General features: G+C 59.8%; 2 protein-coding genes across 2 annotated transcripts in view; both read right to left on the bottom strand.

Moving 5' to 3' along the window:
* Nucleotides 1–2864: 2864 nt before the first annotated feature.
* VENTX (VENT homeobox) lies at nucleotides 2865–6224 on the bottom strand. Its single transcript, XM_040486960.1, has 3 exons — nucleotides 5751–6224; nucleotides 3818–3978; nucleotides 2865–3719 (listed from the first exon to the last, which is right to left on the bottom strand). Exons 1-3 carry the CDS (start codon nucleotides 6052–6054, stop codon nucleotides 3339–3341), a joined length of 846 nt encoding a protein of 281 aa, XP_040342894.1. The 5' UTR covers nucleotides 6055–6224; the 3' UTR covers nucleotides 2865–3338.
* Nucleotides 6225–14193: 7969 nt separating this feature from the next.
* UTF1 (undifferentiated embryonic cell transcription factor 1) overlaps nucleotides 14194–14954 on the bottom strand; it is a 1491-nt gene continuing 730 nt past the window's right edge. Inside the window, exon 2 of the mRNA XM_040486938.1 lies at nucleotides 14194–14797. Within this exon, the coding sequence (XP_040342872.1) occupies nucleotides 14313–14797 (485 nt within the window). The 3' untranslated portion in view covers nucleotides 14194–14312. The remainder of the gene's footprint in view (nucleotides 14798–14954) is intronic.

Raw genomic sequence — 14954 nt, 5'->3', positions numbered from 1 at the left:
GAAGCTGCCGAGGCCTTGAAGGAACTGAGTGAGAAAGCGTGGATGTGAAGGGAGTGAAATGGCTCCCAGGCTGGGAGGGTGCAGCCGCCTTTCTGAAACCGGGGCCAGCCGGGGCAGGCGTCCCCAGGGTGCCTGGGAGCAGATGGCGGGGTGGGTGGGCCAGACCTCACCCGCCACTGGCCCCGCGGGTCAGGGTGGGGGCCCTCGTCCCAGGAGCCTGTGGTCTCAACTTCCTGGTGTAGCAAAATGGACAGAAGCCCTGCTGAGCAGAGAGCTTAAACAGTGATTGTTGGCCTTTGTCAGCTAATCGGCCCAGCAATTACAGGCGCCCCTTTATCAGCCGCGGACTGGGCTGGCCTGTCCCTAATCTCATTTGGTTGTCCTTCCCTCCAGGACCACGGCCTCCTGGGAAGGGATGGGCTGGGTGGGTGGCAAGGCAGGGCAGCCTCCAGGAGACCCTCCCAGTGCCCGCTGCCCCTCCCCCCCCCCAACGGTGCTTGTCCCTGTAGGTGGGGGTGGGGCACTGGGGGCTGGCTCCTGGTTCCACTCTGTGTGGAAACAGCAGACAGGGCTCAGCTTCTGGGCACAAGGAAGGGGGTCCCTCAGCATCGTCGCAGCTAGAGGCGGGGTCTTTGGCTGACTGGGGGTCACACGCTTCACCCCAGCCCTGGGGTGGGGGCCCCTGTCGACAGCACGGAACTGAGTGGGCTGCTCCTTGCGCAGGGAGGACGGTCCACTGGGAGGTGGGGCAGAGCCATGCAGGTCCAGCCGGCTGAGGAGCCCCCTGAGGCAGTCCCGGGGCCAGGACTGAGGCTGGAGAGGCCCTCAGAAGTGCCCACCAACAGGTCCTCAGTCCTGGGGACCTTTTCCCCCCGGGCAGTGGGGCGGGGTTCCGGGGACCCCTCCCAGTGCCTTCCTTGGAGAAGGGGTTTCTGTTCACCTGTTCCCTTGCCGCTTGCAGATTTCTGCAGAGCTGGACCTGAGGGCACTGCTGGGCGATGAGGGACTCCTGGGGACAGCCCCTCCTCTTGCCCCTGGCGCCGTGAGATGGGATGTGTTGGACAGTCAGAGAGCTGCATGTTTTCACCCCTGTGGGAGTGCGGGGGCTGCACTGGTACAGCAAGCCCATGACTTCCGCTCTGCCTTCAGGGTCGTGGGGGTGGCCCGACTGAGCCCCCACCCCTGGAGCCCACCGCCTCTGGTCTGGGCGTGCCCCCAATCCAGCCACTTGCTGTGGTTTTAGACGGAGAAGTTCTCAGGGACAGAAGCCCCATGTCCACGGACCCACCACCCGGCTCCACAGCCAAGATGTTGCGTCTGTGCTCTGTCGTGTTGCCCTTGAACCCCGTGAGTGAGAGTTGCAGACACGGGACCCACAGATCATCACTGTCCCTCACCTGGTCATGTCAGCAGAGACGGGTGGGCCACCCCAGCCAGTCCTGGCAGACCGGAGGCCTCCCTGCCTCACAGCTGTGTTCATGCGGCTCTAACCAGGGTTCACCTGGACGGCCGGGTCTCCCTGCCCCTCTGACAAGGGACTTCGGAGAAGCCCCGGCCTATGTCCGTTTTCTATCAACAGGAATTTAGGTTTTTGACAAGACTATTTCATAGGTGCTAGAGTGTCTGAGCCACAGGGGGTGGAGCCCCTGCCCTTCTGAGAGGTCACGCCTCTGTGGGGGAGGGCTTAGGAAGCATGTGTCCTTCTGTCCACATCCCCGAGCCCATGGGGACTACTAGTCACGAAAGCCATTCGGGTTACAGGCAAGACCAGGCAAAGGGGTGTCCACTGCTCAGAAGAGAGCCGATGTTTCAAACATGTGATGCCCCAAGCTGGGCGAGTGGATCCTGGGCACAGAGGAGACAGCAGACCCACCTGGTCACACAGAACACAGAGCACACAGGACACCGAACACACAGGTCACACAGGACACTGAACACGGGACAGAGGACACAGAACACACAGGACACAGGATACATAGGTCACAGGACACAGAAGTCACACAGGACACAGAACACACAGGTCACAGGACACAGAGCACAGGGGTCACAGGACATAGGACACACAGGACACAGAACACAAAGGGCACAAACCATAGAAAACACACCGTGACTCAGTTTCCCCTGGAACAGCGGGCAATTTGGAAGTAACAAGGTAAGAAGACACTCAAGTTTTAGGGGTGTCGAAAGCAGCAGGTGGGTTTGAACCAGAGGTTAAGACAAATGAAAACACGAGCCTGAACAGTGTGTTTAAGTCCTGACCACAAGAAATCCTGGGTGGACAGCATGACAGGATGGCAGACGTCCCACTGCTTCACAGCAACCCCCAGGAGGGACACAGAGTCCCTACGGGATGGTTCGGTCCACCGGCGCCTATGACCGGCCCGTGGCTTTGCCGCCCCTGCCAGAGTTGGTCCTGGTGCCTGGGCTTCCGCTGCTGAGATTGGGTGGAGAAACTCTGGGCCGAGAACCCGCCTGGACAGCAAGCCGGGCCCTCGGGCTTGAGCCTCCTTCCTTGCAGGCGCCCAGGAGGCCAGATTGCAGCCCGGCCCGGCCACAGGGACCGCACAGGGCTGAGCCCCGAGCCAGATGAGACACAGGTCTGTCTGGACACGCAGTGAAGAGCAGAGCAGCACACAGCTCGGTGCCCCGCGAGATGTGGCCACGGAGGGACCTTCCACGCGGCAGTGGGCAGAGCCACCATGCCTGTTCCCTTCTGGCTTCCCACTCTGGGGTCACTGTTAACACGGAACCCAAACCCCAAGGTGATAAAAACAAACGTTTTCACTTGGCCCGAATCCCTCCGTGGTTTCCATGGTTACACCCAAAGCTCATGATCACACAGCACAAGAAAGTATCCATCCTGACTTCTGAGATTTTATTTTTAAGTACTCTCCACACCCAACGTGGGGCTCGAACTCACAACCCCAAGACCAAGAGTCACAGGCCCCACCGACTGAGGCAGCCGGGTGCCCATCTTTATTTTCCCAACACTTTCCATTGAATAAATTATCGCTGTATCATATGCTACACTCCTGACACTTGGCGAGTCCACTTTTGGCGCTGGGTTCTGTTGGCCGACCCATCGTGTGTGGTTCCTAAACTGAACCTGCAGTAGTTTTCAACGAGGGAGTGGCTGTGAGAGGTCCTAAAGAAGGTCAGGGTTCCAGGTCCCGCCTGTGGAGACACAAGGCTCACGCCAGATGTCACGGTGACAGCAATCACTGGTGAGCGTCTCTCCAGGGAGATACCGGGCACAGTTCCGCACACACCTACTGTGTCTGTGGCGGTGGCGGTGTGTGACACGTTCCAGCTGCAGGCCTCTGGGCCACCGTGCTTCCTCAGAAGGCATCCTTGGTCTGGGGCAAGGCACACAGGCCCCACGGGCCCCTGGACAAAGCTGGGCCCGGTGTGTGCACCAGGCCCCCAGGGTCTGGGAGGCAGCACACTGGAGGCTGTCTGCTGCACGAGGCCCACGTCAAGGCCAGGGAGGCTTGTTCCACTTGGCAGAGGTCCCAGAAGGAGCCAGGGGGCTGTCCCAGAGCCGGAGGCCCAAGCGGGGAAGCCCAAGGGTACAGTGGCGGTAAGCTACTGGCCAGGGCAGAGAGTGGTGGGCAGAAAGCCACTGGCGTATAGAGCGTTCTGGAGAAAGGGCAGCTCAGCTGAGAGTCCTGGAGCTGATGCTTGTGCTTCATGCGGCGGTTCTGAAACCAGGTTTTTATCTGTGGGGGAAACTAGATCAGAACAAGGGCGAGAACAGCCACCGCCCTGGCCCATGCGTCCCGGGCCCCTCACCTGCACTTGGGTGAACCCCCCTCACCTGCACTTCCGAGAGCCGCATCTCCCGGGCCAGCTTCCGGCGCTCCAGGGGGCCCAGGTAGCGTTGGTGCTGGAAGGCGCTCTCCAGGGTGCTGACCTGCTCCGCCGTGAAGGCCGTGCGGACCCGGGGCGCCCGCCCGCTGTCGGCCTCCTTCCTCACCCCTGAGGAAGGACAGAAGGCACTGAATCCTTTAGGATAAAAGTGCCACTCACGTGGGACCTGCTCCCCTAGCTCGAAGTGCCCCAAGCTCTGTGGCCACAGGGACGAGAGGAAAAGTCTGGGCCCTCCTCCTTCACTTTCACTGCTCTGCTGTCCCTTGCAGAACTTGCACAAATGTGGATGAGGGGGCAGCCCCTCCTCCCCTCCCAGCTCAAATGTGGGAGGGTGGCCAGGATGGGAATACTGGAGAAAGAGGATTCTGGAATGGAACAGCGGTTCTGATGCAGCCCCTCACCCTTCCACTGGGGCACGTGGTCACTTCCAGAAAGGGAGCCCCACACATCCTTCCGGAAAGCAGTTCCTCTGGCTGCTCACAAGGAACCTGACCCCAGTCGGCAGTAAGGGCTTGGGGCCGTGGTCACAAGACCCCCAGTCTCCCCTGCCACCAACCATGCGTCCGTGGCCAGTCTGTGTCTATCTAAATCGGCGGTGGCAGATGGCACTAAGTACCCTGTGTGGTGAGGAGGGTCACCTGTCTTTTCTCAACACGTTTGGCCAGAATGTCAGATTTTACCAAGTCACTTTGAACACATACCCGGGAGAGTGCAACAAGACAAGACACGCTTTGCTTTGGAGGTGGGGGTGGGGAGAGTGGAACTAGTCAGTGTGAAAGATATGATGATTTGGTTGGCTTTTTTGAGGTGGGGGGGGCTGATTGCAGAAAATAAATTAAAAATTTCACTTCATGGAAGTATAAAATTTTTCCATAGGATTATCTAAACTTTTTCAAAAATGAAGGGCGCTCAGTCAGTTAAGAGTCCGACTTCAGCTCAGGTCACGATCTCATGGTTCTCGAGTTCACTCTGTGCTGACAGCTCGGAGCCTGGAGCCTGCTTCTGATGCTGTGTCTCCCTCTCTCTCTGCCCCTCCCACACTTGTGCTCCCTCTCTTTGTCTCAAAAATAAAAACATTAAAAAAAATTTTTAAACCTTTTCAAAAATGAAAACTTACAGATAATATCAACCCCACTTTGACTAGGCAGGGCTTTAAACTTAAAAGCAATGATAAAGTCACAAAGACTGAAAGAACAAACCAGGTTTCCTGAGCAAATGACAAAGGGTTAGACCAGGTTTAGGAAGCCACCAAAACCTCCAGGAGCCAGGCCACAGAGGCACTGGAATCCCTGTGAACCGAAGTGCCAGGGCTGTCCCCGACCCAAACCTGCAGGGGCTCCAGGCTACCTGTGAACAGAGTCAACTCTGCACGCCAAGCCGAGGCACCCAGCTTTGAGGGGAGAACCACAACGACCCCTGTGAACCCGGCAGGTTTCATTTAAGACGTGCGTCCAGAGCCCTGTGACTCGGGTAGAACTGGCCCCCCCCCAGACTTGCTGCAGAACTAGAAAGTCAGTTGCACAAAGGCACCAATGTCGCAGTCAGGGCTCACAGGACAGGAGTTGCAGCAGCGGTGGGACACAGTCCACAGGCAGTCACGCCAGGAAGAGGCCAGGGGGTCAGCCCTTCTAGGAGGTGGGGGAAGAAGAGGAGCCGCCGGGACTTGAGGAGGGAAAACCCCCGCTGCGGCTTTCGCCTCCGACAGGAAGTGCTTACTTGCCAGGGGGGGTCAGGTGGAACCTCAAATCCCAGCCCCCACCTCCAGCCCCAGTACCCAGGATGTGGTGGGGTGTGTTAGGGCCTCCCTCCTCCCGAACCCTCCAGGCTCCCGTCCCAGTCTGGGAAGAGGGGAGCACCATCCCCACCCATCCCACACCTACCAGCTGCAGGTGTCCCTGGCGCGGACCCTTCCGAGGGCTTCACCTCCTCCACGCCCACGGTCTGGGGGAGCTCCCCGCTGCTGGACACCCTGGCTGGAGCAGACAGGCTCCCCCAGGAGAGTTCAGCGGGCCTGATGGTGTGTGCCGGCCCCACGTGGCTGCTCCGGGAAAGCCAGTCCACTGAGCCAAAGCTGGACGGCTTGAAGCCACTGGGCAGGGTAGAGGAAGGAGACATGGCTGTAGGGGACAGACTGTGGGGGTGAGGCGCAGGGTCTTCCGAGGGTTTAGCAGGGCTGAGCTGCATTTATAAGCTCAGGAGGAGGGAGTGGCAAGCAGGTTTGCAAAGACCGCTCCAATCCTCCCCCCAGCCCAGATAAGTAGCACCTAATTGCTTCCAATTCAGAGGCACAAAGAAGGCCATTCACACCTCCCCCGGCTCCGAGATGTCTGGGCAGGGGCGGGGCTGTGTCCACCAGTTCGGGAAGTGGTGCAGGTTGGGGACTTGTCACATCTTTTCATCTCCCCCCCGGCTGGCCTAGGCTTGGGGACGGTGACGATGGCCCCCCTCGCAGCCTAGCACTCCTGCCGGAGGCTTGTCCTCTCCCGAGGTTGGCCCTCCAACCTGCCCCCTTGGATCTGCAGTGCCAAAGGTGACAGGTGTGCACACCTGAGGGAGAGGGTGCTTCAGGTAGGGGGAGTCAGCATAACTGCTCCCAGGGCCGGGTGGGCTCCCAGGCCAGGAGTCCCCTGCCTCTGGCTGTCTGGGTGGGATCCTGGAAGGGGACTGTGATCCAGGCGGCGGGGCCGCGTAGGGCTGCCCGGGGAGAACCCTCCGGTTCCAGTTGGCCCTTCCCTCTCAAATTGTACTCGGCGGCCCCCCCACAAACCCCATTTCGCCCCAGGCTTCACTTTGGGGCCCTTGAGCTGGGTTCCAGTGACAGGAAGGAGGGGCGTCTGCCCGCCGAGGGCATGGAGGACCCTGCGGGGAAGGACGGAGGGAGCCACTGCCCTCCACTGCAGCGCTGTCCCCACGGAGGCCGATGCAGGCCCCGAGCTCCGGGAGGGTGCAGGAGTGACTGGGCTGCACAGGCCTCCCCCGCGGGTGCTCCAGCGAACCTGCCGGGGCCCTTCGGGGTCATGGACCCCGTCCACCTTCCTCTCCCCCCGCACCCCCCCCCCCCTCCCAACGCGTCTGTCTCCAGGACACGACCCCAAGGACCAGCCCGAGCCGCGTTCAGGGCGACCCGGGGCAGCGCGGCGGGAGCACCGACAAGCGGCGTGGTGGCCCTAGCCCACAGGCCGGCCTCCCGGGGGCGCCGGCGCCAGCCTGGGCGGGACCGCCAGCCTCTACGCCCTCCCCGCCCTGCAGGATCAAAGGCCCCTGGGGCCTCGCGGGGATTAACACCCCCAGCCCCGCCTCCCGAGCCCCCCCCCCCCCCGCCCCCGGCCGGGCTGGGGGGTGCGGGGGCGGGGGCTGGGGAGACTCCCGCGGGCACAGCGGGAACCGGCAGGCGCTGACCCCGGCCCGCGGAGGGTCAGAGGAGGAACCGCGACGCGCCAGCGGCAGTGAGCCGTCCCGCTACCTGGGGACAGAGGCCCCGCAGGTGGGGGCCCGCACCGCTCACGGGGGCGGCGCCACACAAACCGGACAAAGGAAGACACCCCTCCCCCCCAAGACTGCTCAGGCAGCGCGGAACTGGCCCCAGAAGCACCTCGAGAGAAAGAGGAACGCTCGTGGGGAATTCGTGTGTGGTGCGCCCACAAGCGTTAATTGATGAGATGCCAGAATTCGCGCACGCCACCCCAAAAGAGCGCCACACCTTTGCAAAGCCAGTTTTCTCGTCTTCATTTCCAGTCTTTCAGGTCCCCACCCCCTCAGCTCTGCTGGGCGAGTCCTCACTAAGGGGACCCTCCTGCCCACCCATTCCCAGCTCCCGGCTTACACCTTCCCCTACCTGAACCGCCGGGCGCCCCCCCCCCCCCCCGCCGCTGCCAGCTGTGCCCGCGGTGGACCGGTCCTCCAGCATCTCCCTGGGCTCAGGCCCCCTCTCCCCTCATCCGGAGCTTGGTGATGCTTCGTGCCCACTAGGGTCTCCCTTCCCCGCGGCCGTCGGGGTCCCCCCTCTCCCCGGCATCTCGAGCCAATGACGAATGTGTCATCCTAACCTCAGCTTCCTCACTCTGGGGCTGCAGGCCCTGTCCCTGCGCTGGTTCGGGGACCTACGTCCCCGGGTCTGCTGCCCCTCTGCCGTCCTCCGCCGCCTGCCTCCGAGGCTCGCGATCAGACGCGAGGCGGCCTTGGCTCTGACCGCTGACCTCGCCACTGAATCCCGCACCTGCTCGCCTCGGAGACGGGGCTCCCCGCGCGGCGTCCAGTCTATCACTCCCAAGTCCTGGCAGCCCCGCCCCCAACTCGCGTCCAAAGTCCCCATCCCCCTGGCGTCCAAAGTCCCCATCCCCCTGACCGGACATTCCTGGCCTCAGCCCCCCGCCTGGGCTCCGGGTCCACCGTGTCCCGCCGCCCAGACGCCTCCGCCCCTCCCCGCGCCGCAAGGGCCAACCCGGACGCGCGGCCGACGGAGGCCGGCCCCGCCCAAGACCCCCTTCTCCCCGCCCAAGACCCCCTTCTCCACGCCATTAGGAAGTGGGGCGGGGGGGGGGGGGGTGCGGGGTGACGCCGGCTAGTCCATTGCGGCCGCAACGCTGCCCTTCCGGTCCCCAGACTCACTCCAGCGCCCCGTGGCCACCCCAGCCTCTCGGGGAAACCAGAGCCACACCGCGCGGCCCGCCCGCCACGCCCCCACGTCGGATCACCCACGGGGCGGCTCCTCCCCTTCCCTCTCCACCCCTCCCCCTCCTTTTGCCCCCCCAGACTTCCCTCGACGGCCCCCTGCCCTTCAGACTCCCCTTCGGCCGGCCTCCCTTCCCGTGGGAGCCCCCGACCTCCCTGTTTGTGCTTCGGGTGGAAAGAACCAAGGTGTGAGCGTGGGGCACTCAGCTGGGTAATAGTCTGGGAAGAGAGTAGAGTGGGTGGGGTGTGGGATTCCCAGGCTGCAGGTGTGATGAGGCAGAGGCCCCCTCCCCCTCCCCTCCCCTGCCCACCTCGGTGGAGAACGGAGTTCGTGTCAGGGCCAAAGGACGCCCGACCTTCCAGCTCTGTTTACAAAGGCAGGTGGGAGGGGGACGCGGGAGTTCGGAGAACCGCAGGGTTGATACAGGTAACTCTGGTAGAAGATATAACCAGAAAACCAGGCGGGGTTAATCAGGTTCCATTGCATCAAAAGGAAGTGAGACCTACTGTTGATCCCTTTAGGGATCTGACGTTTTGGGGGAAGCCGGAAGGGCCCTTGAAGGACTATGTCAGAACCGAGGGCTCAGAGAATGAGGGAAGGAATGGAGTGTCCGCCGGGCGTCCTGAAGGTGAAAGAAATTAGACTCACTGTATAGGCAGGAAAACCCGCTAGAAGGAACAGTGGCTTGTCGCATGTGGGTAAATGGCCAATGCTTGCACCCCAAGCAGACTCCCCACCTACTGGTGCCGGGCTGCATCTGCGTGTGAGGCCTGGGAAGAAGACCAGGACCGTCAGACTCGGGTCCGTGCCCGGGACCCAGCAGGGCTTGGGTCTGGGCCAGGTGAGGAAGGGAGTCTCACGCTGGCAGAGCCATGGGTGAAGCGGAAGAACAAAAAACATGTTAGGATTTCTCTAGATTCAAATAGCAAATGACCGTTCTGGGAGGCGCTAGCACACGGATGTGAAGAGTGAGCTGCCTTGCTGGGCATCATGGGAAACAAGGTGAGGGGCTGGCAGGGGAGACTTCTGGAACATTGGACTCACTGTTGGATTCGAATGCACTTGTTTGAGAGATTTGACAAGTGTCTGGGGGAGCTTGGCCGCCGCAACAGGGCACCACAGACTGGGGGCTTAAAAGGACATTTCTTTCTCTGGCAGCGGGAGGTCCAAGATCGGGGTGTGGTGTGGTGGGGTTCTGGTGAGGGCACCTCCTGGCAAGCCGATGGCCACTCCCTTGCTGTCCTGTCTCAGAAAGCACCAATCTCAACGACGAGGCGCCGTCCTCAGGACTGAGTCCTGTCCCAAAGGCCCCGTCTCCTGACACCATCACATTGGGGGTTAGAATTTCAACATACACATTTTGGGGACACAAACATCCAGTCCATATTGCAGAACAATATGGCTTCTAACAGAACAATTTAGCAGCAGAACCGGTGTGGAAGGTTAAGTAGCAGCCAGTACTATGGTCAAAGTGGCCGGCCTCCAGGGTGCAAAACCGGAGGAAGAAATCACAGACACTGAACCTGGAAAGAAAGGGGGAATCAGGCCTCTGGTAAGACTGGAGGAATATAGGCGTTTACCTTATCTCATTATAAATCATATGAAGGATAAACCAATTTACCAAAATCTTAGATAGGTGTTCTTTGCGAAAAAAATGATAGGTCAAGATCACTCAGCCCTGTTTGCTTTGACTTGGAAAAAGATGCAGGTTTCAGAGCCCCCGCAGAGTCCAAAAGCACCAGGTTTTGAGAGTGTTCCAAAGATCAATGTAATTAGGGACACAAGCGTGGAAGAGACAAGAATCTGGACGGACAGACAATGACAGTCAAGAAGATGACAATTTCTTATTTTTTTAAAAAAATTTTCATTTATTTTTTTTGATTTACATCCAAGTTAGTTCACATATAGTGCAACAATGATTTCAGGGGTAGATTCCTTACTGCCCCTTACCCATTTAGCCCATCCCCCCTCCCACACCCCCACCAGCAACCCTCTGTTTGTTCTCCATGTTTAGGAGTCTCTTGTGTTTTGTCCCCCTCCCTGTTTTTATATTGTTTTTGCTTCCCTTCCCTTACGTCCACCTGTTTTTTATCTTGAAGCCCTCATATGAGTGAAGTCATATCATATCTGTCTTTCTCTAATTTTGCTCAGCATAATACCTAGTTCCATCCACGTAGTCGCAAATGGCAAGATTTCATTCCTTTTGATCGCCGAGTAATACTCCACTGTATATATATGCCACGTGTTCTTTATCCATTCATCCATCGATGGACATTTGGGCTCTTTCCATACTGTGGCTATTGTGGATAGCGCTGCTATAAACATTGGGGTGCATGTGCCCGAGAAGACAGCAATTTCAAACATGAAGTTACAAAGGAAGTTTACCTCTGTTAAGTTTTTTATTTTTATTCATTGATTGATTTTGAGAGAAAGAAAGCACGAGTCAGGGAGGGGCAGAGAGAAGACAGAATCCCAAGCAAACTCCAAGCTCAGCTCAGCCCGACTCGGGGTTCAGTCCCAGCCACCGTGAGATCATGACCTGAGCCGAAATCAAGAGTAGGACACTTGACCGACTGAGCCACCCAGGCGCCCCAAGTTTGGTTTTTTAACTGTTAATTTTTAAAAAATGTTTCTTTTGAGAGAGAGCGCAGGGGAGGGGCAGAGAGCCAGAGGGAGGGAAAGAATCCCAAGCAGGCTCCCCCAGTGTGGGACTCCCATCTCAGGAACTGTGAGATCGGGATCTGAGCCGAAATCAAGAGTAGGGCACTTAACTGACTGAGCCACCCACGTGCCCCAACCTCTGTTAAGTTTTGAGGCACAACTGGACATCAGAGAGAGTGCAGGTACCAGAGCTAATTACAGATAAGGAGTGTCGAGGTATTCGGGAGTACAAAAGCTGCCCCGCACATTGATAGGGTTATTTGCCTACTTGTAGAAAAATGCATTTAACATTGAGGTGTTCTCTTGTAAGCAACAGATTGATCACCAGATAAAGGTTACTTCACAAGGCCCTGGGCAGCACTGGTCCTTGAGGGATCAGCAAGATGTGAAAACCCTCCTTCCGGTTCCAGCCCCAGAATGCAAAGGTGCTGGGCTGGGCTGGGCTGGGTGGGCGGTCCCGCAGCTGGGCGGAGAGGGCCCTCAGCCACAGAGCTGCTTCGGCTGAACTGAGGAAGGACACAGGCGATGTGCACAATCCCTGGCCCGCAGGGCGGCACAGAACAGAACGGCACGACGGGGAGCTCCACACTAGACGGGTGGGTCGCCCAGGCGAGGAGGCAGTTGGGCACGACAGGCTCTCTGGCACCTGCCAGGATGCACGCCGTGAGGGTGGTCATTGAAGGTGCACACTGCACAGCCACTCGGGTGGCTACTATAAAAAAAATCTCTGCGTCAGCGAGGATGCAGAGAAACTGGAACCCCTGTACACGGTTGGCGGGAATGTGAAACAGTGCAGCCATGTGGACAACAGTATGGAGATTCCTCAACCGACTAAAAACAGAGGGGCACCTCACTGGCTCAGGCGGTTGAGCATCCGGCTTTGGCTCAGGTCACGATTTCGTGGGTTTGAGCCCCGCATGGGGTGAGCTTGAGCCTGCGTGGGATTCTCTCTCTTGCTCTCTCTCTGCCCCTCCCCTGCTCATGTTCTCTCTCTCTCTCTCAATAACAACAACAACAACAACAAAATTAAAATTAAAAAAGAAATGAAGGGTATGAATCTGCCCTCCAGGGGCCCCTAGGGAGAGGGCACTGATCTGAGGAGTAGTCCTAGGAGACCCTGCTGGAGACACTGCCCTGTGCTCGTGGTCAGGCCCAGGGAAGGACTGCTAATGGCCAGTGAAAGCATCGCCACTGTGGCGTGTCTGTCCCACGTGCCCAGAACCAAGCAGAAGCCACGCACATCACAGAACAGGGTGCGGACACGCCTCACCTCACTGACCCACAATATAGCCCCGGACGAAGGGCAGGGACAGCGAGAAGGGATTTGGGAATCTTTGGGGCATCCACAACAGCAGGTTTAAGGAACAGAGAACCCGGCCAAGCAGCTCTGGGTTGAGCCCAGGAAACGTGAACAGCCAAACTCCTCTCCCCAGGCTGGAAGACACGGAAGATGGGCAGAGAAGGAACGTTCAGGTTCCTTACTCCAGCACGAGGGGCCTGAGGAGGCCATGGGATGCACCCCATTTGTAAGGTGGGCAGTAAGGCAGATGGGTTTTCCGAGGTGCCTTCAAGCCTCTCAAACTCGATGACCTCCACAGATTTCTTTCAGCCACAAAATAGCCTTCCTCCAGGGCAGAGGGTCCCCGGGCATCACCCCCACCCCGGGAGGCTGACATATTTGCCCCAGCCTGTGGTTCTGACCTTCCAGCGGGAGGTGGCCTGGGGGGGGGGGGGGTAGGTCTGCAAGCTGGAATCACCCCATAGCAGGTTTTTGGCAGCCTAGACACTCTCAGGGATCATAGCATAGACAGCATCGTGAAGCAGAAGAAAGTGTGTCTTAAGTGAGGTGACGCTTTGAGTCACTTCTACAGTTTTGGTCTCACAGAGCCCCCAGGATCTGCCATAAATGTACAGCCCACGGGTGGGCTCAGCTTCTGGGGTCTGGGAGACCACTCCTGCTCCCATTTGGGGATCTCTGCAGGCCAAGGGTCCAACTGGGGTCTCTTCTCCAAAGATTCCTGAAAAGGGCTTGGGGGAGGGGCTTTACCCCCCACCCCCACCCCAAGCCCCAGGTACTGCTGGAACCTTGGAACACAGGGCCAGCAAGAACACCTATTTAGCTTTGTGGCCTCGGGGCAATCACTTGTCCCTGAAAAGAACCCCTACTTGGTGGAACTGTATTGTTATGCTGGCCAGTTGCCTCGGGCTACTTCCTTATCTCCCCAGGGCAGGAGCACCTCCCGGCCCACCCAGTTCTCATTCGTTGGATCCACCGAAAGAGGGTGGGGCTCAGTTACTATTTGGAAAATGCTCCCAGGGCGGTTTTGGTCAAGTCCTCTCAAATCTGCAGGACGTGGTCCTCGGCCAAAGTCTCAGAGCCTGGGCTACCCAGAGCAGTCACTTCCCCGGGGGACAAAAGGAGCCCCTCTCCTGGTATGCGTTGGCTGTCCTGTTCCCAGCTGCCTCTAAGGAGTCCTGCTTTCCAGAACCCAGCCGGAAGGTTTAGGCCTGACTGGGGTCGGGGTGGGGCTCTGAGCACACCCCACCGGCAGCTCGGGTTAGGCTGGGGGAGCGTGCCCACAGTGGAGGAGACCCTCTAATGCCCACCCCCAGTGGCTCGGGCAGAGTCCGGTCACTGCTGTTATCCCTGGGGGTCCAATCTCCCCCCTGGTCCCGCTCAGTTGGGCTCCCAGGGAGGGCAGAAAATGCTCACCCACCAAGGCTGGGCTGGTGCAAAGTTCTGGCGGGCAGGGTCTGGGAGGCTCCGGGGAAAGCCAGTGTTACAAGGACCCCAACTTCCCATTTTGATGTGCCCTTGCCTCCTAGGGGAGGTCCTAGTCAGCATCCCAGCAGGCCCCAAGGCACAGGCAGCCCAGGCTCTCCACCCCCCACCCCACAGGGAGACATTTTAACCTCGGCCTGATCTCTGCAGGCCGTATTAGTAGGGACCGCTCCTAACACAAGACGTGCACGCGTTCACAGGATTATATCGGAAAAAAACAATCTTTTTATTGAACATACCTAGACTTGGAGTAGGGGAGGGCCGCAGGATGGGGTCAGGGCGGAGGGAGCGTGATCATCGTACAGAAAGGATCGGGGCAGCCAGGCCTCAATCTCGCGGGTCGGCCAGGACGCCTCGCTCGGCGGCGGCGCTGCCTAAGATGAAGCCGACGGCCAGGGACACGGTCTGGTCGAAGGAGCCGCGCAGCTGCTCCACGTGCTGGTTCAGGGTCAGCAGCTGGTCGCGCAGAGGACCCAAGATGGCCACGATGTCGCCCAGGTGCCCCAGGGTCTGCAGAAGGGCGGCGTTCAGCGACGGGGGCGCGGACTGCGGGGGCGCGTGGTTTTCGGGGCGGCCGGACGGAGAGTCGGGGTCCTCCCGGGCGGGGTCTAGGGCCGGCGGCGGCGGGGATGCCGCGGCGCGGAAAGGCGCGTGGTCCTCGGGGCGGCCGGGCGCGGCGGCAACCGTGGAGAACGCCGTCGGGGAGCCGGGAGCGCGCGGTGCGTCTGCAGACTTGGGCGGCGTCGGGCTGAACCTCAGCGTCCAGGCGGGGTCTGCGTCGGGGTCGCGGGTGGCGGGCGGCGGCGGAACGTCTGGAACGCGGAGGGAGCGTCGGGCCGGGCTCCGGGGGCTCGCCGGCCGCGGCTCTTACGCCCAGGGGCCCCTGCTGCCGCCCCGGCTCCCCCACCCGCCCCCGCCCCCGCCCCCGCTTACCCGGTCCCGCGGACGCCGACGAGTGAGGTGCGGCGG

The sequence above is a fragment of the Herpailurus yagouaroundi genome, unplaced genomic scaffold (assembly GCF_014898765.1).
Source record: "Herpailurus yagouaroundi ecotype Mexico unplaced genomic scaffold, PumYag 163, whole genome shotgun sequence".
In the NCBI taxonomy this organism is placed as follows: domain Eukaryota; kingdom Metazoa; phylum Chordata; class Mammalia; order Carnivora; family Felidae; genus Herpailurus; species Herpailurus yagouaroundi.
This window is presented reverse-complemented; position numbering and strand designations above follow the sequence as displayed.

Excerpts from the sequence above, each read along its gene's own strand:
- VENTX (XM_040486960.1), bottom strand. The coding sequence starts at position 6,054 with ATGCAGCTCAGCCCTGCTAAACCCTCGGAAGACCCTGCGCCTCACCCC. Across the intron at positions 3,979-5,750 it reads GCCAGGGACACCTGCAGCTG|GGGTGAGGAAGGAGGCCGAC; the intron begins GTAGGTGTGGGA and ends GTCCTTCCTCAG. Across the intron at positions 3,720-3,817 it reads TGCGGCTCTCGGAAGTGCAG|ATAAAAACCTGGTTTCAGAA; the intron begins GTGAGGGGGGTT and ends TTTCCCCCACAG.